This window comes from Macrosteles quadrilineatus, unplaced genomic scaffold, assembly GCF_028750875.1.
Source record: "Macrosteles quadrilineatus isolate MER2022 unplaced genomic scaffold, UCM_ALF_1.0 Scaffold_389__1_contigs__length_80638, whole genome shotgun sequence".
NCBI classification, from domain to species: domain Eukaryota; kingdom Metazoa; phylum Arthropoda; class Insecta; order Hemiptera; family Cicadellidae; genus Macrosteles; species Macrosteles quadrilineatus.
In genome coordinates, this window is record NW_026542982.1 from 21,314 (window position 1) to 46,836 (window position 25,523).

The 25,523-nt window shown below is 36.3% G+C and overlaps 3 protein-coding genes across 3 annotated transcripts; 1 reads left to right on the forward strand and 2 right to left on the reverse strand.

The window, feature by feature from the left end:
• Positions 1-7,211: 7,211 nt before the first annotated feature.
• On the reverse strand, positions 7,212-8,021 carry LOC128982488 (uncharacterized). The gene has a single exon (XM_054401450.1). It carries the CDS (start codon positions 8,019-8,021, stop codon positions 7,212-7,214), a length of 810 nt encoding a protein of 269 aa, XP_054257425.1.
• Positions 8,022-9,769: 1,748 nt separating this feature from the next.
• Positions 9,770-15,046, reverse strand: LOC128982489 (uncharacterized). The gene is made up of 3 exons (XM_054401451.1): positions 14,051-15,046; positions 10,964-11,125; positions 9,770-10,009 (listed from the first exon to the last, which is right to left on the reverse strand). The coding sequence occupies exons 1-3, from the start codon at positions 15,044-15,046 to the stop codon at positions 9,770-9,772; spliced, it is 1,398 nt and encodes a 465-aa protein (XP_054257426.1).
• On the forward strand, positions 15,045-18,874 carry LOC128982491 (uncharacterized). The gene is made up of 3 exons (XM_054401452.1): positions 15,045-15,087; positions 15,804-17,156; positions 18,852-18,874. Exons 1-3 carry the CDS (start codon positions 15,045-15,047, stop codon positions 18,872-18,874), a joined length of 1,419 nt encoding a protein of 472 aa, XP_054257427.1.
• Positions 18,875-25,523: the final 6,649 nt, after the last annotated feature.

Genomic DNA, 25,523 nt, shown 5'->3' on the forward strand with positions numbered 1-25,523 from the left:
TCAAGAGTCGTTTTGGTTCAATTTTGATTTGATTCAAGTATATCAATCAAGTTAATTAAATTGTAAGTTAATCTATTAAAATCCAAGAATTTATCCATTTTTATAGTACATTTTTAAAAATTTTCTACAAGCAAATAATTACTTTACATTTTGTTTTTGCCCTAATATTGATTGTGTTCAGTTAAATACAACATTTTGCTACTCTACTGACTTTGTTTGTTACTTATTTTTCCTCACAACACAAATATTTGTATATTTGTACAATATATTTGTAATCCTAGGTGAGGTCAATACTTGAAATTCATACAAAGATAAAATAAAAAATGCAATATTTTATTCTGTGCTTAAAAGCTGGTCATTTTTTAATTAACCAACTTAAAGTGTATGAGTTAATCATAAAAATTTACGAAAACTAACCGAATAAATAATTTATTATAAAATGTATATATCAAACTTCAATGATCTAAAACAATCTGATATGGATTTAAAAAATATGTATTTTTATTTATTTTACAATCACCGATATTGATAGGTATAGGTAATGATGTAGTGATGTAACTTTATCATCAAACCATGACTGACTGAAATACTTAACAGGCCCTTTAATGGAGCATTAATTACCCATATTGTTTTCACTACTCTATTTATGACGTAATAGTTTGATGATCGTATCGGTGGTCCAAAAATAACTTTGGAGTGGAGGGGTGGGTAGGGCGTTTGATTGTGTTGTACCGGTGGTCTAAAAATAACTCGAGGGGGGGCCCGAAACATATGTTTGCAGGGGGGCCCGAAAAAATCTGTTACGCCACTGTAAGAGCTATCTCTGGGCAGAATAAAAGTAGGTATAGTTAAAATTTAGTTTGTAAATTGAATTAAAACACAAATAAAAGTGTAAACCATGTTAGTTCAATTTTTAAAACTGTACCTGTACATATATCTCATAGTTTTAATTTCAAACCTATTAATCCTGATCCAACAATTTTTTTATCAGTTCAAATGTGTAAAGATTATTCCAAAAAATGTATACATTGCAATGATCCTTTTGTTTCCATGAAAATAAATATATTTTCATAAATATTTTAATCAAACTATTCTCATAATCATAAAACTTAAGAATCTTGGGAGCAGAACCTGTACCTCTTAACCTCTGCTGTTTGAACTGTCAAATTATATAGTATTTACAACTGACTTCAATTAATATTTTTTACTATTTACATTCTTCCAAAATGTAAACATTAAAACTTTGGAAGCCCATGGGGCGTAGCCCAAGGGAAATATGACAGGAATATGCCTGTAAGTTAACCAGGTATATAAGCTACCTTCATACAAAATTTTATTTCAATCGTTTCAGTGGTTCTTGCGTTATAAAAAAACAGACAGACTCACACACACACACACACAAACACACACCATCTCATTTTTATATATTAGTATAGATAATACTTTGATAAAGTTTTTTATCTTTAAATGTTTAACATTGGAGAATTTAAACGTTGTTGAGTGCACAGTTGTGCTGCGATTGGGGTTTAATATATTTGGACTTATTCAAAAGTAAGATAGTTTTCTACGCTGCACTCTGTAGAAACATTGTGGCACTATTTCAAATCATGACTAATACATAATGTTGTGATTATTCAAAACTACAAAACAGTTGGTGAAAGTTAACATGGGCCGAAATCTTACCATGCCACCCACGGTAACATCTACTTCCCTATAGGGAAATTCGCTAATAAAAGATTCTGTATACTGTGAAGCCTGCTGGTTGTTTTTGGAAAGAAGAAACTTACAGTCAACAACATGGATTGATGGTGTACGAGACTGGCAAGGTCTTTCGAAAAAATTGAAAAACATGAGTCTAGCTATAGTCATTTGAACGCATGTGTCGTATTCAACCTTTGGAGAAAAAATCAAACTGTTGACGTTAATATGGAATCCAGCGTTAAAAACGAAACCAACAAATGGATTAAAGTGTTGGATCGAATAGTAAACGTAACGCTTACTTTAGCTGCTTCTAATTTAGCTTTTAGGGGCCATAGAGAAAACATTAGTCAGCCGAACAGTGGAAACTTTTTGGCCATAATTGACCTTTTGAGTAAATATGATCAGTGTTACAAGAATTTGTTACTGGACCTAAGCATAGCAATAAATATATGAGACCTAAGATACAGAATGAGCTCATACAACTGTTATCCAACCTATACATAATTATGTGGACATTATGAAAGCTTTAACAACAATTATTTTAAACTCACCTCAATCAAATCAGAAATCACTAGCAATTTCATTAAAAAAACATTTGGAGAGCTTCGAGTTTGTGTTTGAAGTTGTGTTACACACTCTAATCCTTGAGTCAACAAACCTGGTATCAAGTAAACTTCAAAGAGAAGACACGGACCTACAGAAGGCAACCAAGCTATTAAATGACTCAAAAAGTGAACTGGTAAATATTAGAAATAACTATGACGCAGCAGTTGTTACAGCAACAGCAATTGCTCAACAGTGGGGAATTGAGACCAAATTTAAAGACAAGAGACGCCAAAAAGTAAAAAAACATTTCGACGAACTAGCAGAGGATGAACGCCTTACGAATCCTGACCGTTATTTTAAAACCGTTATATATAATACAACTTTAGATACGGTAATAAACCAAATCACGTCAAGATTTGAGGGTATGAACAAAGTCAGTAGTTTGTTTTCTTTTCTCACCCCGGAGTATTTATCGTCGTCTATGGACGAACAGCTAAATCTGAAATCAACAGAATTAGCTGCTGAATATAAAGATTATTTTACTTCAGATTTTCCTCACCAAATTCTTAGTTTTGGAAGGACTTTGAAAACAGAAATCGTAAAAAAGAAATCAGTAAAAGAAATTTGCGAACTTTTGTTGATTGAGTATTATTCTGTTGCTTGCAGCGTCCCAGACGTGTGCACAGCATACATTTTGATTTTGACATTACCAGTAACGGTTGCTTCAGCTGAAAGGTCGTTTTCTAAGTTAAAGTTGATAAAAAAACTATCTAAGAAGTATCATGTGTCAAGAAAGACTTAGTGGACTTAGCATACTAAGTATAGATAGCGAAACGGCTAGGAATATTGATTTAAAAGAGGTGATAAAAGCATTTGCTTCGCAAAACTCCGTACGAATTAGCAAGTTTAAGTGAAGAAGAATCAAGAACTTGAGCTTGAGACATTTCGTTTGAAATTATTTTGTTAACCTTGTTTTATTCAAGAGTCATTTTGGTATTCAAACACAAAACAAGTTACAGTATTTGTAAATGTTGTAAGTTAGATAATTAAATCTAAGAATTTATTAATTTTGATAGTACATTGTTAACAATTTTCAATAACCAAATAATAATTTCACATTTTGGTTTTGCCCTAATATTAATTAGTTAAACACAAATTTTTGATTTTGCTACTCTATTTAGCCAACTGTTTTTTTTTTCATTTTTTAGGCCTACCTCACAATTCATTAATACTAAAGAATTGTTGTATTGCATTGTTTTAATCAAGAGTCATTTACTTCAATTTTGATTTGATTCAAGTATATCAATCAAGTTAATTAAATTGTAAGTTAATCTATTAAAATCCATGAATTTATCCATTTTTATAGTACATTTTTAAAAATTTTCTACAAGCAAATAATTACTTTACATTTTGTTTTTGCCCTAATATTGATTGTGTTCAGTTAAATACAACATTTTGCTACTCTACTGACTTTGTTTGTTACTTATTTTTCCTCACAATACAAATATTTGTATATTTGTACAATATATTTGTAATCCTAGGTGAGGTCAATACTTGAAATTCATACAAAGATAAAATAAAAAATGCAATATTTTATTCTGTGCTTAAAAGCTGGTCATTTTTTAATTAACCAACTTAAAGTGTATGAGTTAATCATAAAAATTTACGAAAACTAACCGAATAAATAATTTATTATAAAATGTATATATCAAACTTCAATGATCTAAAACAATCTGATATGGATTTAAAAAATATGTATTTTTATTTATTTTATAATCACCGATATTGATAGGTATAGGTAATGATGTAGTGATGTAACTTTATCATCAAACCATGACTGACTGAAATACTTAACAGGCCCTTTAATGGAGCATTAATTACCCATATTGTTTTCACTACTCTATTTATGACGTAATAGTTTGATGATCGTATCGGTGGTCCAAAAATAACTTTGGAGGGGAGGGGAGGGTAGGGCGTTTGATTGTGTTGTACCGGTGGTCTAAAAATAACTCGAGGGGGGGCCCGAAACATATGTTTGCAGGGGGGCCCGAAAAAATCTGTTACGCCACTGTAAGAGCTATCTCTGGGCAGAATAAAAGTAGGTATAGTTAAAATTTAGTTTGTAAATTGAATTAAAACACAAATAAAAGTGTAAACCATGTTAGTTCAATTTTTAAAACTGTACCTGTACATATATCTCATAGTTTTAATTTCAAACCTATTAATCCTGATCCAACAATTTTTTTATCAGTTCAAATGTGTAAAGATTATTCCAAAAAATGTATACATTGCAATGATCTTTTTGTTTCCATGAAAATAAATATATTTTCATAAATATTTTAATCAAACTATTCTCATAATCATAAAACTTAAGAATCTTGGGAGCAGAACCTGTACCTCTTAACCTCTGCTGTTTGAACTGTCAAATTATATAGTATTTACAACTGACTTCAATTAATATTTTTTACTATTTACATTCTTCCAAAATGTAAACATTAAAACTTTGGAAGCCCATGGGGCGTAGCCCAAGGGAAATATGACAGGAATATGCCTGTAAGTTAACCAGGTATATAAGCTACCTTCATACAAAATTTTATTTCAATCGTTTCAGTGGTTCTTGCGTTATAAAGTAACAGACAGACTCACACACACACACACACACAAACACACACCATCTCATTTTTATATATTAGTATAGATAATACTTTGATAAAGTTTTTTATCTTTAAATATTTAACATTGGAGAATTTAAACGTTGTTGAGTGCACAGTTGTGCTGCGATTGGGGTTTAATATATTTGGACTTATTCAAAAGTAAGATAGTTTTCTACGCTGCACTCTGTAGAAACATTGTGGCACTATTTCAAATCATGACTAATACATAATGTTGTGATTATTCAAACCTACAAAACAGTTGGTGAAAGTAAACATGGGCCGAAATCTTACCATGCCACCCACGGTAACATCTACTTCCCTATAGGGAAATTCGCTAATAAAAAATTACCGCCATTCTGTAATGGGTTAAGATAAGAGGACCTGTAATGGACCTCTGGTTTTTTCAATATTCTTTTACACTAATGGTCTTAAAAACGACGGGCTATTTGATAGGGGTTGCTATTTAAAAAGTTGAAGTTACGCCCAGCAACCCTTATTTGGGGGGGGGGGTGAATTTCAAAATACCCCTAAAAGTACTTTACTTTACCCTAGAACGTGTATTGAAGCTTGTTTGAATATATGGATCCGTTCAAAAACTAGCCAGGCAGGGACTATTATGTAACACCCGGTTCATAAGGATTACTAGGGTAATCATGCAAATTACAATCCAACTAATATATTTAAGGCATTTTGTTTAGTTTTTAAGTACTCAAGGTTGATTAGTTCCAAATACTCGTGTTTTAGTAGAGTTGTTCCAAGTAGGCCTGCTCGGTTTTTAACGAGGCGAGTAGTTGAGCTCATAAAAGTATTATTTGTATAGTTTGTCTTTTGTTTTTTGTTAGGGCAATTATGCAATCTTACACCCATTTACCATTTTATCTTGGGAACAATAGATTTATGATGGCTTTTAAATTTCCTCTTCTGACCTGTACCACAGACAATATAATACTTTAATGCTGTATAATACTGTACAGTACAGTACCTATAAAAATGATATTAAGAATCCTAATTAAAATTTTAATGGTTTTTAAAAATACTTTTTGTTTCCAGAAAAGGGCAACCTGCTCATCTCAGGCCATCCAGTAAGTAAAATATAGATAAAACATACTAACTTACCTAACTATAAATAATTCTACAACTAATATTATAAATGAGAAAGTTTCTGTGTTTCTAAGTTTGTTTGTTTGGGGCTCAATCACGCATGCATGAACAGATTAGGCTGAAATTAAATTTGGCATGATGATAGTTCACATTCCCGATTAACATATAAATAAGAATATGCCTTTATTTCAAAAATCCTTTCAGGCTCTACCCCAGTGGCTCTGGCATTTCTCACGTTAACCTTATCAGTATTCATATTTCAAAACAACTAGTCGCTATACCTGTTAGAACTCATGTAAAATAAAAAACTTTTACAAATATTATATAATAAAGAACTGATTTAATGCTGATAAACAACAAATATTTAAAACATTTCTCTATGACAGAATTGTTATATTCTTGATCACTTTAAATTCTTACAACAACTCTTAATTGTTTAAATAAATTACAACATAAAACATCTGTTCATAAAAACAAAGACTAACAAATTATTATATTTGGTGTTGATTAATTAATATTGAATTTGTACTATATAAAAAAATAACTCAATTTCCAACATCCTCCCCACCTTGGAATTTTGCTTTACGTCATCAAAATTTCAAACAAAATTATTTACATGTTTATTTTGGTTTACAAGTCCATTTTCCTCGGGATTTTTATCTTTCTCCCTCTTCTTGGTTCTGTAGGTGTTGATGAATTATCTTCTGTTTCAATATGTACATCCTGTTTCCTTGACATGTCTTTTGAATTTATTTCTATGGGGTAAAGTCTCTGGATGGGTCTTGTTAGTTCTCCTTTTGCTGTTTTTAACTTGGCTACTCTGCAGACTCCATCCTTTCCTCGTATTGTCTCCAACACTAGTGCCAGTGGCCAATTTATTCTTTTGATATTATCGTCACCTATTAGTACAATATCACCGGTACTTATTGTTCTGCTTCCTTTACCACTGTTTTCTTTTGACCTATGTACTAACATCGCAAGGTATTCTTTCTTAAATCTTGATCTCAAATTTTGTCTTAAGCTTTGAAGATACCTCACTCGCTTGTTTAGAGTGGTTGAGTCGACAATGTCCAAATCATGAATGTCACTCTTAACAATTGGTTGTAGAAATACTGAAGTTGTGAGAGGCTGTAGAGTGTCATAGTCATCGCTCATATAGGTCAAAGGCCTTGAGTTGATGGTAGATTCCAAGTCACATAGAAGAGTCATTCAGTCTTCATAATCTACTTTTGCCAATCTTAGATTTCTCCTCACCAGTTCCTTGACCATTCTCACAAGTCGTTCCCACATACCTTCCCACCATGGGGCACTTGGAGGATTGAATTTCCAGGTTATTTGATGGATCTCGAATTTCCGAGAAATGGTTTTCCAATCCAACCGCTTAAGGATATTATTTGTACAGACAAAATTGGTCCCATTGTCTGTGTAAATTAGTGAAATCCGTCTTCTTCTGGATATAAACCGTCGTAAAGCAGATATGAAGGATTCCGTTGAAAGAGACTGTACCAGCTCTAAGTGCACAGCTCTGTACACGGCACATGTGAATAAAACCACCCATGCTCTTTCCCCGTTTCTTAGGTACAGTGGTCCTGCCATATCAATGCCTCTAGACTGGAAAGCGTTGCATTCCGTGATCCGTTCTAAGGGAAGTGGAGCAACTGGTGCTTCTCCTGCTTTAGACTTGAATCTCTTGCATTTGGCACAGTGAGATAAAACATTGCGAATGGTTTTTATACCCTTTAAAATCCAAAACCTTTCTCTGACTATAATTAACATTGATTTAAGTCCAGCGTGTTGATTAGCAACATGAAGTTCCATAATGAGACGTGTGACGATAGGATGACTTGAAGGTAAAAGAATCGGCAATTTGAAATCTTCACTGTCGTCATTCAGAACTAGCCTGATCTTCACTCTTAACAGACCCTTGTCATCGTAGAAAACTGGCAAGTTTTTCTGGAATTTTGACTTTTCTCCAAACGAGTTCTTTTGGATACATAAAATAACTTTATCTTCAGCCATTTGGATCTCTTCACTATTTAAAGTCTCACTTTTTGATTCTTGATTGTGGCTTGAGTTCCTAATAAATAATAAAATCCATGCTACCATTCTTAACAGTTTTAGATAGCTTGAAAAGTATAGTAATGACATTGAGAAGTCAATACTTTTTTCTGTAGTTACTGCTGATACTATCTTCTTTTTCCGTTCATTATATGCTTCTGAATCTGGTAGCGTAAGACTGGACACTGGCCAATGAGACTCATCTTTTTTAAGCCAAAACGGTCCTTCCCACCAATGAGATTCATAAAGTGTCTTAGCTCCGCAACCTCTTGAGGGCAAATCAGCAGGGTTAAGATTTCCTGAAATGTGGTGCCAATCATCTTTAGAAGTAGTGTTACCTATTTCCTTGCATCTGTTCCCAACAAAAGTCCCCCAATCTTCCTTCTCTTTGATCCATGTCAATACGATTGATGAGTCTGTCCAAAAATATGTTTTACATGACATCTTCAACGCCTTTTGAACATGTGTGTAGGTCCGAGCTCCCATAAGTGCGGCCAACAGCTCCAATCTTGGTATTGTTGCATTCTTCGGGGCAATCCTAGATTTTGCATAAATAAGCTGCACAGCCACCTTGTTTTGAGTCTTGGTTCTGATAAAAAGACAAGCTGCATAAGCTAGTTTACTAGCATCGCAAAATATGTGAAAACTAGTCTCGTTTACGGACTGACTCCCTATCAGAAATATTCTTCTTGGTATTCTACAGCTTTCCAACCAATGAATATTTTCAACCCACTTTGAAAATTGGCATGATATTTCATTTGGAAGTTCTTCATCCCATGCCAGTTTTTTCAGCCATGTCTCCTGCAAGAGTAACTTAAGTAATAAAGACACAGGAGAAGTGAAACCTACCACATCTAAAATTCGCTGGGCTACTGAGAGTAGATCTCGTTTGGTTACCTTCTTGTTTGGCATAAAAATGGATCGTATGTCACAAAAAATCTCATCCTTTTCTCTGTCCCACAACATGCCCAGTAATGGTACGATATTTTCTGTTGAAAATTCATTTTTAAGGTTACTGACATCTGAATGGTTGCTAGCCCATTCTTTTAATTCAAACTTTCCTAGCTTCATTAGTTCCATGGATTCATTTACAAACTTTTTTAGTTCTACTGCCGAGTCAACACTAACAATACAATTATCAACATAAAAGGCATCTTTCAGTTTCGCAGCTGTCTCTTGTAGATGAAGTGGTGTGTCATCCAAATGTTGATTTAGTGTGGTTCCTAACAGAAAGGGACTGGAGGTAATTCCAAAGACAACTCTGCAATGTCTAAAAGTTTTCAATTTTCTAGTCTTGTAGTCTTCCCACCAAATGAACCTAAGGTAGTATTAAAAAGTCATTCCTACCAAATCATGCTTTTAATTTGTTCTAGGGTCTTTACATAATTAGTTCCCGATGGTGGAAAACTTTCTACTAATTCCCTAGGGGACGATCCTGGTTTTAAGGATTGGATGAGGTATTGGAACTTATCCTCAGGTTCTAGATCAGGATCCTCGTGGACCTTTTTAAACTGTCCCCAAAACCCTATCCAATTTTTTACATCTCCATCAAACTGGTTTAATTGTAATTTAGGTAGACTTAAGCCCTTCTTAGATGCTAATTTAAGTCTGTGAACGGTATCCCCGACTTCACTTCTTGACTGTTGGCTTAGGCCAACCTGAATAATGAAATTGTCATACTTAGCTCTCATTGAAGATAACATGTGTCTTTAAGATTCTGCAGTATCAAACTCATCTTCTAAGTCCTCTTCTTTTGTTGCAGGATCTTCAAACAAGGCTTCCTTGATGTCTTCATTAAAAAGCCTATCCGCTTTATCTTGCAGCTTGTTTAAATTACTTTTAATTATTACTTCATCTTTACTATCTTCATTCAGTAATTTGTCCATTTCATTTCTGCACTTTGTAAAAGTTCTTCTTAGTTGAGTCCTTTCAGTCTTTAATGACTTCAGCTTATCCATTGTAAGTCAAATATAAGCTTTAGTCCTAATCTGAATTTTAACTATAAATGTCCTGTCACGATCGCCACTATGTTAGAACTCGTGTAAAATAAAGAACTTTTACAAATATTATATAATAAAGAACTGATTTAATGCTGATAAATAACAAATATTTAAAACATTTCTCTATAACAGAATTGTTATATTCTTGATCACTTTAAATTCTTACAACAACTCTTAATTGTTTAAATAAATTAAAACATAAAACATCTGTTCATAAAAACAAAGACTAACAAATATTATATTTGTTTCTTCATAATATTGCCAAACGGCTAAATCATTTTCCAAAATAAACTTATCACACACTTTAAAAAAAAAAATGTTTAAAAAAAAAAACACACAATGCAACAAACCACGATGTGCCACTTGCAAATTAATCATCCCATCAAAAACTTTCACAAGCAGGCATACTAAAAGATGTTATAACATAAATAGTAACATCACCTGTGAGTCTACTAATGTAATTTACCAAATTTCATGCAAACATTGTCCTAAAGACTACATTGGCAAAACCACAAATGCTCTTAGAGTTCGTATGAATGGCCACAGATATGATGTAAACCATCCTGATAAACAAAAACCTGTGGCTATTCATGCGAGAGAGCATTCTCAAAATTTTCAACAATGTTATTCGTTAAAAGGAATAAGAAAATTGGCAAAAGACGCATCAGACTTAGAGTGGTAAACACTTCTATTTGTTATTGTTTGTTTGTTCCTGAAGAAGGCTAATGCTGAAATATAGAACCTTTTTTTAAAAAGTGTGTGATAAGTTTATTTTGAAAAATATTATATTTGGTGTTGATTAATATTGAATTTGTACTATATAAAAAAATAACTCAATTTCCAACACTATACCAGTGCTGTGAGGTGTTTTGTTCGGGTTAGCTTTACCTATCCTAAACTTACCTCCGTTCGCTCGGACAGCTCGAGACGTCCAGGGTTCGCTCGCCTATCGTGATGTCTCTCTACCTTCGTCTCTCCAATGGAGGTGTTAGGGTGACCGGGTGACAACCTACTAGCACTCATGAAGAAGGTCAGCACCTCGACGCGCCCAATATCGACGATAGCCTTATCACACAATAGCTATTAGGCTTCGCACTCCGAGTCAGCACACCGTCGCACTGACAAATGCAATTAATAAGTAAAATCAAGAAAATAAATTAAATATCCGTGGCCTATCCTCCGGCCGACTAAACGATGATCTTCGATGAATAAACTAAAGGAATCCTCTTGTACGGGGCTTGCAATAATAAAGAGAAGAATAAGACAAACTAAAATAAAACAACCTTCTAGATAATAAAATAAATCAACCGTCTGTCTGAAGGCACTTACTTCTTGGCTTCGAAGCAATTAAACGTGGTTTTATAATAAAAGGAAAATGAATTAGTCTTGAAAAGTCTGGAATAAGTCTTGAATTTTTAAATGGAAATAGACTAGACACCCTGATTCATATATTAAGGAACGCGGCAGCGTTCCGCCCCGCCAAGTCCCCCAGCGGTACACAGCTGCTGCAGTGTATATATACATGACGTGACAAAGTGGCTTTTTTACTCGTCCATAGCTCTGAAGAAACAAAAGCTAATAATTATTCATCTACTGGATAGGGGCACTCATTCTCAACAAAATAAAAAAAAGAATTTAAAAAACGGTTGTGTTTGAGCCAAGAAAAACTAGTTTGAAAATTCGCAAATTTTCCGTGTTCTCCTTCTCCTTGAATGTTGACGGACCTACAGACCAAACCACTGGCTCAATTTTAATGTTTTTTATGTTGTTTGAAAGCCCTTAACGTGTAGATGTGCCTTTTGAGGGTCTCAAGTCGGTGAGTTGACCCATAAACCCTTGGCAAGCCCTCAGAGTACGATTTTGGCCTATTTAAACAACATGGGATTAAAATCAAAACAAAAGAAGGACCAGCTGCGATTAAATCTCAATCAATTTAATGTTAGAGAAATTCATAGGAACAGCTGAAAAATTATTTTAAAACTTTTATAAAGTATTTTTTCAGGTATACCGAATGATTTGAACTACTTACTATATAAAATTACTTAGAGCAGTGATATTCCCCGATACTTTCCATTGAAAAATGCAGTGTTCCGATAGTACACTGGTACAGCAGCTCGTCATTTCAACAGTTTAATACTACTTATCAAAACATATGAAACCTAGGAACTTGAAACTTAGTACTAGTACTAAGGTTTGTTTTATGTTGATACACTAAAACAAATAAAACAATCGGGAAATGTTAAACAAGCAATTAAAAAGTGATATGTAAATTTAGGATAAATGAGTTTTTCAATATTTGTTTTGTCTTATGCTATTTCTAACAAACCTAATCTGTTTGATTACAGTTTTACTTCTCTAATAAAGGCTCAATTTACACTAGTCTTTAGATATCAGGTGTTTAATTATCAGAACACTTATGTAACACCAACGCATTTTATGTTGTTCAAGATGATCATTGATGAAATTTGAAACTGAGTTTAAGCCCAGGGGGTTTGTTAAATAGTAATTTTGGCACGTGTGTCAAAAAGTGTTTAATCGGTTTAAAGCAGATAAGACCAAAAATGTAGAATTTAGTTGTACACAAACAATATTATTGAAATTAAATGAGATGTAGTTGTGCCGTGGTCTATATATCAGAGAAAAGAGGATTTTTATTTTAACTGTTGATTTTCTACAAAAATAAATAAAATCTAACAAAAAACCACTAAGTGGTAACACTTTCCCCGCCAAGTCAGCAATCCAAAAAAGATAATAAATCATTACTTTTTCCGCCAAGAAAAACGATGTAATGTATGTAAGTTTGGCAACTTGGCGGCAGACTTTTGCTCGATCACTTTAAAAAATAGGTACCATAAAAATAGTTTCAAAAATACCATAAAAATAGTTTCAAAAATACCATAAAAATAGTTTCCTTGAGCAAGTATCTCTCCCATTAGTACATTGCTAGGTGAGAGCTTATTTTACAAAATTTGACCTTATTTGTGCCACATTTCATAAAATCATAATAGTGATGGTTTGTTGTTCAAAGGTTTATTGCGGACATTTTCCATCACGATTGTAAAAAACAATACACAACGTTTCGGGATCTGGAATCTGATCCCGTCCTCAGGTGAAAAAACTTAACTAACACATTACAACTAACAATACACAAACGCCCAACCTAAGTTGGAATACACTACAGAAGGTAGCAGTCAAAAATATGCACTGTATAGCAGTCAAGTCATGATACAACATGCAAATAATAACCAATCACAAAACACTATAATCTATAAAAGATGTAACGTATAAAGCTCACACAATGGAACACTAATAGCACCGTTCGCAATGACTCCACCAATGAGACTGATGCAACATGGCCGACCAATCGGAAACACGGAGACAACAGAAATGGCTTCCGGTCCCTGGAAAAGTAAAACCAACAAAAAAGGCAGAGCGATGTACGATGCCGCAAGATGGGTGTTAATTCTGTTTATTCCTACCACGAGTTTTACTACTAGTTAACATAACGTGCGAATTTTGAGGAGAACTCGTTATTTCCCTATTTATTGAACAATTAAGTTCCCTATCCTTTAGTTCCTTGTTCAAAATGGGTAGCCAAAGTGGCCTGATTTCAACCGATGACTGACTGATTGGTTGGTCTGCTAATTTAATGTATGAGGCTTCAATGAGTTTACGTTTGAAAAAATGAGGTTCCTTATGGACAATTTTTGCCTCTTCAAAATTCATACGATGATTTTCGGACCAGCAATGATGAGCGATCTTAGATTTTTCCACTAAACCTTTTTTAGTGTTTTCTCTGTGTTCTTTGATTCTAACGTTCAACGGTCTTTTTGTCTCGCCATAGTATGGCCTGGAACAATCATTGCAATTTATTCTGTAAACACAGTTTTTAGTATCCTGAGTGTCATTTTTGGGTTTTGTTTTGACGAGACTCTGCCTAAGTGTATTTTGTGTCCTAAACGCTGTTTGCACATTAAATTTCCTAGCAACCCTTCTGATTTTTTCTGACAGACCTGACACATACGGGATTGACATGTGGACGAGCTTTTCCTTGCGATTTTGTAAAGGTTCACGCGTAGCCCTATCTTTCCTGCATTTGCTTATAATGGATCGAGGGTATCCGTTACTAGCCAAATCCTGTTCTACTTTCTTTATTTCATCCTTTAACTCATCCTGATTGGAGCAAATGCTCTTAGCCCTGTCAAACAGAGAGTAAGCAACCCCCTCCTTGACAGAAATTTGTTGGTTTGATTGAAAGTTTAAATACTGCCCTGTGTGTGTCTTCTTTCTATAAACAGATGTTCTAAGACTGTTCAAATGCTTTTCTACGCACACATCCAAAAAGGGGAGTTTGTTTTGCGATTCCACCTCCATGGTTAGTTTTATGGAAGATGAAACGCTATTAAGGTGCTCTAAAAACTCATTCAATTTATCATCTCCATGAGGGAAAACCACGAAAGTGTCATCGACATATCTCCACCATATCTTCGGTTTTAGCCGAGCTGAAGCCAAAGCTTTTTGCTCAAACTCCTCCATAAAGATGTTGGCAAAGATAGGTGACAAAGGTGACCCCATGGCCATACCCTCATCTTGACGGTATAATTTACCCTCTAATTGGAAATAGTTACACTGAGTACACAAGTCCAAAAGTTCCATTATGACGTTAACAGGGAGTTTAGTTCTGTTTGCTAAAGTATCGTCGTTTGTGAGACGAGTCTCGATTATTTTTAGGGTTTCCGAAACGGGGACATTCGTAAACAGACTTTCAACATCGAAGCTGACCAACTTGTCAGTATCAGCCAGTACGATAGATTTAGACTTTTCTACAAAATCTTTAGAGTTTTTGATAAACGAATCAGTGTTTCCTACTAAAGGCTTTAAAATGTCCAGAAGGACTTTAGACAATTCCCTACAAGCAGAATCACGGGAGCTAACTATCGGTCTCAGTGGAACGTTAGGTTTATGGATCTTAGGTAACCCGTACATGTGTGGAATTTTGGAATGGTGTGGTGTTAACCGAGTCCTTTGTTTGTCACTAAAAAACTTTTTGTGTTTTCTTAGAGTAGTAGCGATTTTACGCTCGAAAGTTTCTGTGGGGTCTTTTTTCAATTGGGTGTATTTACCAGATTGCAAAGTTTCTAACATTTTTTCTTCGTATGTCACAGTATCAAGAACTACCGTGGCATTCCCTTTATCCGCGGGCAAAATCTTTACAGTACCGTCTTTCCCAAGGACTGATACTGCTTTGGTTTCCTCTTTACTAAGATTAGGTTTAGGAGTGGGAATTTTCTTTAGTAAAATACTAGCTTCACAACGGAACTGATCCCCCTGAGACTCAGGTAACTGAGAAACAGCAGACTCAATCCCTGTCACAAAATCCAGCGTTTTAATTGATTTAGGCACAACGGAAAAATTTAGCCCTCTGCTCAAAACAGAAATCTCAACGGGGTTTAGAACTTTAGAAGACAGATTCACAACTTGGTTTTTTGCATCATCACACTGTGGAATTTGAGTATTCCATTTAAAAGACAGATTCACAACTTGGTTTTTTGCATCATCACACTGTGGAATTTGAGTATTCCATTTAAATGGAATACTCAAATTCCACAGTGTGATGATGCAAAAAACCAAGTTGTGAATCTGTCTTCTAAAGTTCTAAACCCCGTTGAGATTTCTGTTTTGAGCAGAGGGCTAAATTTTTCCGTTGTGCCTAAATCAATTAAAACGCTGGATTTTGTGACAGGGATTGAGTCTGCTGTTTCTCAGTTACCTGAGTCTCAGGGGGATCAGTTCCGTTGTGAAGCTAGTATTTTACTAAAGAAAATTCCCACTCCTAAACCTAATCTTAGTAAAGAGGAAACCAAAGCAGTATCAGTCCTTGGGAAAGACGGTACTGTAAAGATTTTGCCCGCGGATAAAGGGAATGCCACGGTAGTTCTTGATACTGTGACATACGAAGAAAAAATGTTAGAAACTTTGCAATCTGGTAAATACACCCAATTGAAAAAAGACCCCACAGAAACTTTCGAGCGTAAAATCGCTACTACTCTAAGAAAACACAAAAAGTTTTTTAGTGACAAACAAAGGACTCGGTTAACACCACACCATTCCAAAATTCCACACATGTACGGGTTACCTAAGATCCATAAACCTAACGTTCCACTGAGACCGATAGTTAGCTCCCGTGATTCTGCTTGTAGGGAATTGTCTAAAGTCCTTCTGGACATTTTAAAGCCTTTAGTAGGAAACACTGATTCGTTTATCAAAAACTCTAAAGATTTTGTAGAAAAGTCTAAATCTATCGTACTGGCTGATACTGACAAGTTGGTCAGCTTCGATGTTGAAAGTCTGTTTACGAATGTCCCCGTTTCGGAAACCCTAAAAATAATCGAGACTCGTCTCACAAACGACGATACTTTAGCAAACAGAACTAAACTCCCTGTTAACGTCATAATGGAACTTTTGGACTTGTGTACTCAGTGTAACTATTTCCAATTAGAGGGTAAATTATACCGTCAAGATGAGGGTATGGCCATGGGGTCACCTTTGTCACCTATCTTTGCCAACATCTTTATGGAGGAGTTTGAGCAAAAAGCTTTGGCTTCAGCTCGGCTAAAACCGAAGATATGGTGGAGATATGTCGATGACACTTTCGTGGTTTTCCCTCACGGAGATGATAAATTGAATGAGTTTTTAGAGCACCTTAATAGCGTTTCATCTTCCATAAAACTAACCATGGAGGTGGAATCGCAAAACAAACTCCCCTTTTTGGATGTGTGCGTAGAAAAGCATTTGAACAGTCTTAGAACATCTGTTTATAGAAAGAAGACACACACAGGGCAGTATTTAAACTTTCAATCAAACCAACAAATTTCTGTCAAGGAGGGGGTTGCTTACTCTCTGTTTGACAGGGCTAAGAGCATTTGCTCCAATCAGGATGAGTTAAAGGATGAAATAAAGAAAGTAGAACAGGATTTGGCTAGTAACGGATACCCTCGATCCATTATAAGCAAATGCAGGAAAGATAGGGCTACGCGTGAACCTTTACAAAATCGCAAGGAAAAGCTCGTCCACATGTCAATCCCGTATGTGTCAGGTCTGTCAGAAAAAATCAGAAGGGTTGCTAGGAAATTTAATGTGCAAACAGCGTTTAGGACACAAAATACACTTAGGCAGAGTCTCGTCAAAACAAAACCCAAAAATGACACTCAGGATACTAAAAACTGTGTTTACAGAATAAATTGCAATGATTGTTCCAGGCCATACTATGGCGAGACAAAAAGACCGTTGAACGTTAGAATCAAAGAACACAGAGAAAACACTAAAAAAGGTTTAGTGGAAAAATCTAAGATCGCTCATCATTGCTGGTCCGAAAATCATCGTATGAATTTTGAAGAGGCAAAAATTGTCCATAAGGAACCTCATTTTTTCAAACGTAAACTCATTGAAGCCTCATACATTAAATTAGCAGACCAACCAATCAGTCAGTCATCGGTTGAAATCAGGCCACTTTGGCTACCCATTTTGAACAAGGAACTAAAGGATAGGGAACTTAATTGTTCAATAAATAGGGAAATAACGAGTTCTCCTCAAAATTCGCACGTTATGTTAACTCGTAGTAAAACTCGTGGTAGGAATAAACAGAATTAACACCCATCTTGCGGCATCGTACATCGCTCTGCCTTTTTTGTTGGTTTTACTTTTCCAGGGACCGGAAGCCATTTCTGTTGTCTCCGTGTTTCCGATTGGTCGGCCATGTTGCATCAGTCTCATTGGTGGAGTCATTGCGAACGGTGCTATTCCATTGTGTGAGCTTTATACGTTACATCTTTTATAGATTATAGTGTTTTGTGATTGGTTATTATTTGCATGTTGTATCATGACTTGACTGCTATACAGTGCATATTTTTGACTGCTACCTTCTGTAGTGTATTCCAACTTAGGTTGGGCGTTTGTGTATTGTTAGTTGTAATGTGTTAGTTAAGTTTTTTCACCTGAGGACGGGATCAGATTCCAGATCCCGAAACGTTGTGTATTGTTTTTTACAATCGTGATGGAAAATGTCCGCAATAAACCTTTGAACAACATTAACTCACCATCACCAACAATGAACTTCAAACAAAGAAGTGATGGTTTTATATTTACTGATTACCTCGGAATTATTATACTAAGTGTTTCTTCTGATCTGGTAAGAAATCCACTGTCTTCCAGTAGCTTTAGTCATCAGATTCTAAAGAGAGTGATTAATGAAAATGATTTCCCTCTGCTTAGTAATGCTCTACGAGCGGTAAATTGGGATTTACTCCTGCAACAACCTGACCCAGAAATTGCTTTTTCTACTTTCCATGACTTGTTTACCAACAAATTTGACTCAGTTTTTCCTGTTAAGATTATAAAACCCAAAAAAGTAGTTGATGGTAGGCCTAAAAGTAAAGCTCCTTGTAGGGTAAGTAAGACTTGGTATACTCCTGAACTTGCCAAAATGCGATCCTTTCTGCAAACTCTCCATGATCACTACAAGGCTGCTAACTCGCCTGAACTTATTGCTACTTTTAGGAACCTCTACACTAGGGTAAAGAGAAAATACAGATTTGCGGTCACTCAGGCCAAGAGAGCCTGTAATGCTAGGACAATCATGCAGTCTCCAAATCCTTGTAAAGCTGCTTGGAATCTTGTAAATAAGCATCGTACTCAGAGGTCTATTCTAAATACTGAAGCATCACCTGATGATTTTAACAACTTCTTTTTAAGTAGTGTTCAGGTCATTGTCTCTAACCTGCCTGTTTTACAGACGGACCCTCTGGCCTCGATTAATGACATTCAACCAGCACTCACACTAACAACTTGGAAATTGGTGAGTACTCATGATATCATATCAATAGTTAAGAACTTCAAAAATTCTAGAAGCCAAGATATTTACGGAGTGTCCTGCATGGCCCTAAAGGCTCTTATCGATTCTTTAGTTGTACCCCTCACTTGGTTAGTCAATCTATGTCTCAGTAAAGGCTCATTCCCAGATTTATTGAAAATGGCTAGAACCGTACCCGTCCATAAGAAGGGTGATGTTTCCACTTTGTCTAATTTCAGGCCTATTTCCATTCTACCTGTGTTTTCAAAGATACTCGAAACGATAATGAAGAACCAACTCATGTCGTTTTTTGAAGACAATAGCCTGTTTATAGATGCCCAACATGGATTCAGAAAAGGCCGCTCTACCACCACCGCCTTGCTGAGCCTAGTCAACACCATCTCTGAAGCATTTGAGCAAAATGAGTCCGTGCAGCTTAGCCTCTGCGACCTAAGCAAGGCTTTTGATGTAGTACCTCATGATATCCTCCTGCTAAAACTGGGAAAGTATGGCGTTGGCGGTGTTGTTCTCAAGAGCCTCTCAAACTATCTGAGGGACCGTAAGCAAGTTGTATCTCTGCGAGGAGCCCTTTCCAGCATAGGCCATCTCTCACACGGCGTGCCACAGGGATCTGTCCTCGGCCCTCTCCTTTTTACTATAATGATCAACGACCTTCATCTGAGTGGGAGAACATTATTATTTGCAGATGATACAACACTGCTGACTAGAGGTGTAAATATTCACCAACTGCCAACAGAGGCTGAAGACCTGCTCGAGAGAGCCAAGGATTGGTTTGTTGTAAACCGCTTGAAAATCAACGATGACAAAACCCAGTCCCTGGTTTGTACGCTGAAGCGGAGAGAAGGGGAAGATGGCAATGTAAAGCTTCTGGGATTTACATTAGATACCAGACTAAGTTGGAGCGAACACATTGCGCAGACATGTGTCAAGTTATCTCGTGTGCTCCATCTCCTAAGAAAACTTACGCCAGAAATTCCTAGATCATCTCTCCTATCCGTGTACCACGCCTTGTTTCACAGTCATGTGACTTATGGACTTGTACTTTGGGGGCACTCCTCAGCAGCTGAGGATATACTTCTCTTACAAAAAATGGCCTTGAGGATTGTTACATCTGCTGGGTATTTTGACCATTGCCGGCCAATCTTCAAGGAACTAGGGGTGCTCACAGTATATAGTCAGTATGTTATGGATATTCTGATCCTACTAAAGAACAACTTGAGGGATTACAGTAAGAGAGAGGAGGTGCATGATTACCATACTAGGAAGGCCCATAACATCGACGTTCCCCGCTGCCGTCTCAGTCGTACCTTGAGTTGCTATCCCCGTTCAGCGATCAGAATATTTAATACTCTGCCTACCCAGATGCGGGAGATGGATGTGCCATCCTTCAAGAGGGAACTAAAAGGGATACTTGCTAATAGACCGCTCTACTCCCTTAAAGAACTCGAGGATGAGCCCCTTGTAAAATAGCGTATGTCCGCCTTGCCATCCAATAGACGGCCAAGTTTTTTTTATAGTAGCCATTTTTATGGTTTTGTAAATATTGTATATAGTTTTATTTATCTGATTATATTATAAATTATGACGCAATCTATCAGACTAGATCTGTCAAAGATGCAGGATTCAAGTATTCAAGTAAGTAAGTAAGTAGTTGGACTAATTAATTAGAGAAGTTGATTTGTGAAATTATCCACGAACGTAACTTTAATGAAAAAAAAACCAAGCAAAAGTCTGCCGCCAAGTTGCCAAACTTACATACATTACATCGTTTTTCTTGGCGGAAAAAGTAATGATTTATTATCTTTTTTGGATTGCTGACTTGGCGGGGAAAGTGTTACCACTTAGTGGTTTTTTGTTAGATATATTCTTCCTAAATCTTCTGTCTTGTTAATAACATGTGGCTAAATTTAAATAATATTGCTGCTAACTTATTATGCTGTTTGACCATTAATTTTGGATTTATGTCAAGTGGGTTGCCATTCCTGTCAAGGCCAATTGTTTTAGTAGGATGAAGTGGTTTTATTTTAGGGGGGATGTGTGCATGTTCTTGCTTTTACTTCGGCATTTGGTTTTAAATAACCTAATATTACGTTTTGTTTTAACCATTTTGGAGATTTACTTGCATTGTAAGCGTAAATGAATTTTTGTGAATTTTAGTTTTCTGATGAAATATAAAAGTGAAGTACTTTTTGTCTCGGAACTTTAAATCTATATCAAGTTTGTATTGATGATGTTCTGTCAAGATTTCCATTAATTTGTAGTGTTGGTGGGAAGCAATAACTGTGTCCGTAGGAACTTAAATTTCAACTATCTCCTCACTAGACTCTGCTATAGTCCTTGCCACCCTAAGTTGAGGCAGCCAAAGGCCGCACAAAATACGCGCCGTGCGGCCTTGGGCTGCCTCAACTTAGGGTGGCGAGGACTATAGTGTTGTTAGAACGAACGTTTTTAAATTTAGTAACCAAGATTTGTCCATTGTGATGCAATGAACTTTATCTTTATTCGTTAGTCTGATTTCCTGTTTCTTAAAATCCAATTCCATGCAGTTTTGGAATAAAAACCAATTTCCTAGGATTACGTCAGTTGCTAAATCTTCAATTACGTAAAAGTCAGTTGGATACACAGTGCCATTAATTGTTATTGGTAGCAATAGTTTTCCTAACACTTTTACTGGTTGATCGTTTGCTGCTACAATTAAGGGTAAGTTATCTGTTTGAATGGATAGGTTATTTACAGTTGATGATTTGATAAGGCAATAGTTGCAACCAATATCTAAGGTAGCTGAATAAGTTTGTCCATTTTCTGGTATTTCAATATTTAGTGTTAATGTAGGGAATGTTTTTGTTTGCTTAACATTAAATATCCGATAGTGTGCATTTAGATAGTCTCTTATCACATTTGATTAGGGTTCTCAAATTTAGGTGTTTAGAACTCTGTTGGAAAACTTCTTTGTCGATTTGATTCTGAAGGGTTGTTGCTTCACTAGCTGTTAAACAAACTCCTGCAGTTGATGAATCCACGTGTCTATCCGTAGAGGTTCCTAGAAGTGATGTAGTTGTACTCAAGCTGTTGCTGTCATCCGATGTTGAAGGTCGTGAAGAGGTGACAGATGTGGCAAGTAGAGTCTTAGGCTGATCAGCTGTGCGGTGCCGTGACGTCAGTTGCTGAGTCGGTGTTCCTAGGCAGCAGCGAGTCAACTCTTGTGACGTAGGCGTTTGTTGTGGTGCGTTATTCTCTCCATCAGCTGATTGCAAGGTCGTCTTAGGCCTCGGGAACGATACGAGCGGCGAGCGGTGAGCGGCAAGTGGCGAGCGGCAACCTGAGCGGCACGTAAGCGGCGGTGGTGGCTACGATACAAGCGGCACTTTTATAATGCTCATCAAATTTCCCCAGTTTTACGAGTCAGTTTAGTCGAAAATGATAAACTATGCTTACCTGCAAGCCGTATTGCAACTATTGTTGCTATCTGACAATTGTTTGCCTTTAAAGAAAAACTTAGTTTTTAGAAAAACCTTAAACCTATCTTGGTCTCGTACTTTTCTGGTGACTGAAGTGTCTTAAAACTTCCGTGCTGTTCATTCCACAAACATTCCCTGGACTGCACCTCACGTATCGACCCGTACTGCATGTTTGCTTCTGTTTCCCTGTCATTTTAGGCCAAACTGAAGCATGACTCACCTGAGCGGCAAGCGGCGTTTTTGCAAAAATCGGTTTTGACTTGGATCCATGAGCGGCGCTGAGCGGTGCCGCTCATCGCCACTCGCCACTCGCCGCTCAGACGTATCGTGGTCACCCTCAACAAATTTACACGCAACTAAATGAGACCCGATGTCAGAGCTCATGCCGCTCGCCGCTCGTATCGTACCAGGTCCCAAACGATATCCACTCCAAAATCGGAGTCTGCAGTTTTAGGCCCCGGGTACGATACGAGCGGCGAGCGGCGAGCGGTGAGCGGCGAGCGGCATGAGCGGCGCCGCTCTGACATCGGGTCTCATTTAGTTGCGTGTAAATTTGTTGAGGGTGGCCACGATACGTCTGAGCGGCGAGCGGCGGTAAGCGGCACCGCTCAGCGCCGCTCATGGATCCAAGTCAAAACCGATTTTCGCGAAAACGCCGCTCGCCGCTCAGGTGAGTCATGCTTCAATTCGGCCTAAAATGACAGGGAAACAGCAGCAAAAATCCGATAGGGGTCGATACATGAGGTGCAGTCCAGGGAATGTTTGTGAAATGACCAGCACGGAAGTTTTAAAACACTTCAGTCACCAGAAAAGTATGGGACCAAGTTAAGGTTAAGGTTTTTCTAAAAACTAAGTTTTTCTTTAAAGGCAAACAATTGTCAGATAGCAACAATAGTTGCAATACGTCTCGCAGGTAAGCATAGCTTACCATTTTCGACAAAACTGACTCATAAAACTGTGGAAATTTGATGAGCTTTATAAATGTGCCGCTTGTATCGTAGCCACCCCCGCCGCTTACGTGCCGCTCAGGTTGCCGCTCGCCGCTCGCCGCTCACCGCTCGCCGCTCGTATCGTACCCGAGGCCTTAGTTTTTATAACTTATCAATCGACCATGCATATGTTTACTATTTCCTTTGTAATGAAGAATGTTTTATGCAATAAAATACTTATACTTATACATAACGGCCTAAAGCCTAAGAAAAGTCTCGCACTGTCTAAAACTAAATTAAGGAATCTTAAAAAGTTCCAAGTCTCATAATGCGCACAGACTCGGGAGTACCATTTCCTCAACAAATCTTAAACTTTTCTAAAATAGTGCCTTTAGACATTACAATAATGCACACTTTTCTACATGTATTTTTTGTGCTGTAGTTTGTATATAGTACTTCAACATTGAAATACTCTTTAATTTAGTTGTGGACATTGTGGGACTAGCGGGAAATCTTGGACACTATGAAACTCCCCAATTATACTAATGCTTGAGTCAAAACCACCAATCACAATTGTGTATTTACGTTCCACAGACCAACCTAAGACAACCTCTCCAGAAGTTAACCAGAGTTGACCACCACGTAGTGGACGTCGGCGCACAGTGGCTACAAGCATTCAAGAGTCTACTAGAGGACCCACATACAATGAGGTTTTAGATCTTTTAGTTACCTCATCCGGCTCTGTAAATAATCCTTGTCGTGTTTTGAACACATTTTTTATTTTATACGCAAAACCTAATTAGCTTTAAAAAATGCCTTAGAATCAAAAAACTTTATACGGATTTTATTTCGATGCAGATTAAATGTTTATAGGAAAATATATTATTGTAAAAAATAAATTTGAGATAAAATTTAAAAAAAATGTTTTATTGAGAATATCCTTGTAAAATCAGGAAATCTAGTGTAGTAGTATTAGATATGTAATGATCAAGGATATATTATTAGTTAATCATTCTTCATTCAAATTTCCCTAATTCAGAAACCAATGAATTTTTATCGGACATCAGTACTTAAAATTAATATTTGTAAATCATTGTTGAATCAAGTAAATTAGTCGTAGTACATTTTTAAACTAGGTTTCAGAATGTTGGAACATTAATGTCCAAAACTAGAGTTACACAACAACAATAACGTAAAACTAGGAAGTTGAAGAATCATTTGCAAGTTATAAACGCAACCAACCTAATCGAGCCTATAGCCACCTCACCATTCTCAATGTCAGCTGTAGCCCTTTGCCATCGACTAGTTGCCTAATTGCAGTATGGCCTGTTTTTCTAGTGGGGCTTTGATAAGAATTACAGCCAAGAGTATATAAAAAATATGTTGGACACAATTTGAAACATTTCAATATACTTTAGTGAAATAATTAATTGCCATTGAAGCAGTAAAAAGTAATTAGCCATTGAATGAACCTGTTGGATATAATTCAATTTTTTAAACAATAGAAAGAAGAGGTGATCACGTTTGCTCACCAACATTAAGGGTTTTCCTTACTGCAAGATGAAAGAATATTTTACACCAAGGGCTGGATCGAGGGTTTGCAGACCCTTGATCATGTTTTTTAAGTTTAACGCTTAGGCGAGAGCAATCACAGCAAACAAATGGTTTTTGGCTGAGTTGCAAATGCAGTTTTTCACTTCACTGTAATTATGGCCACAAAATCAAATATTTTGATAGATTTTCAAAACCCATGAAAAAACATGGATAGTACTATCTTTTTAGCGAATTTCCCATATAAGGAATAAGCTATTACCCTAGGTCTCATGGTAAGACCTGGACCTGGGACTGATTTACTTTTTTGTTTTGAGGTCCCCAGAGGCCAAAAACACCATCCGTTCAAATTCATAGATATATATACATATATTTATTTAGGCTATATATATGTCTGTTAGCACGATATCTCGAACAAAATCATCCGATTTTGATGAAATTTGGTATAAACGTGTAAACCTACATTTATTCGAACGAGTTCGCGAACCAGCATGATCGGACCATGGGAACGGGGGTTTATGGGGTAAAAATGGGTTTTTCCCTTTTTTGACCCTAAAAACATAAAATTTCGGAATTTCTTTACCAACCATTTTGTAGAGCTTAAAAAAAGAAATAATTTAGTATATTGAAGCATTGTTGTATGCCTAATGGTTACG

Excerpts from the sequence above, each read along its gene's own strand:
- LOC128982488 (XM_054401450.1), bottom strand. The coding sequence starts at position 8,021 with ATGGCTGAAGATAAAGTTATTTTATGTATCCAAAAGAACTCGTTTGGA.
- LOC128982491 (XM_054401452.1), top strand. The coding sequence starts at position 15,045 with ATGTGTGGAATTTTGGAATGGTGTGGTGTTAACCGAGTCCTTT. Across the intron at positions 15,088-15,803 it reads TGGTGTTAACCGAGTCCTTT|GGATTGAGTCTGCTGTTTCT; the intron begins GTTTGTCACTAA and ends ATTTTGTGACAG. Across the intron at positions 17,157-18,851 it reads GTCAATCCCGTATGTGTCAG|ACGGACCCTCTGGCCTCGAT; the intron begins GTCTGTCAGAAA and ends CCTGTTTTACAG.
- LOC128982489 (XM_054401451.1), bottom strand. The coding sequence starts at position 15,046 with ATGTACGGGTTACCTAAGATCCATAAACCTAACGTTCCACTGAGACCG. Across the intron at positions 11,126-14,050 it reads TGTCAGAAAAAATCAGAAGG|GCTATCGTCGATATTGGGCG; the intron begins GTTGCTAGGAAA and ends TTGTGTGATAAG. Across the intron at positions 10,010-10,963 it reads AGCTGTCCGAGCGAACGGAG|CTGAAGTCATTAAAGACTGA; the intron begins GTAAGTTTAGGA and ends ACAATGGATAAG.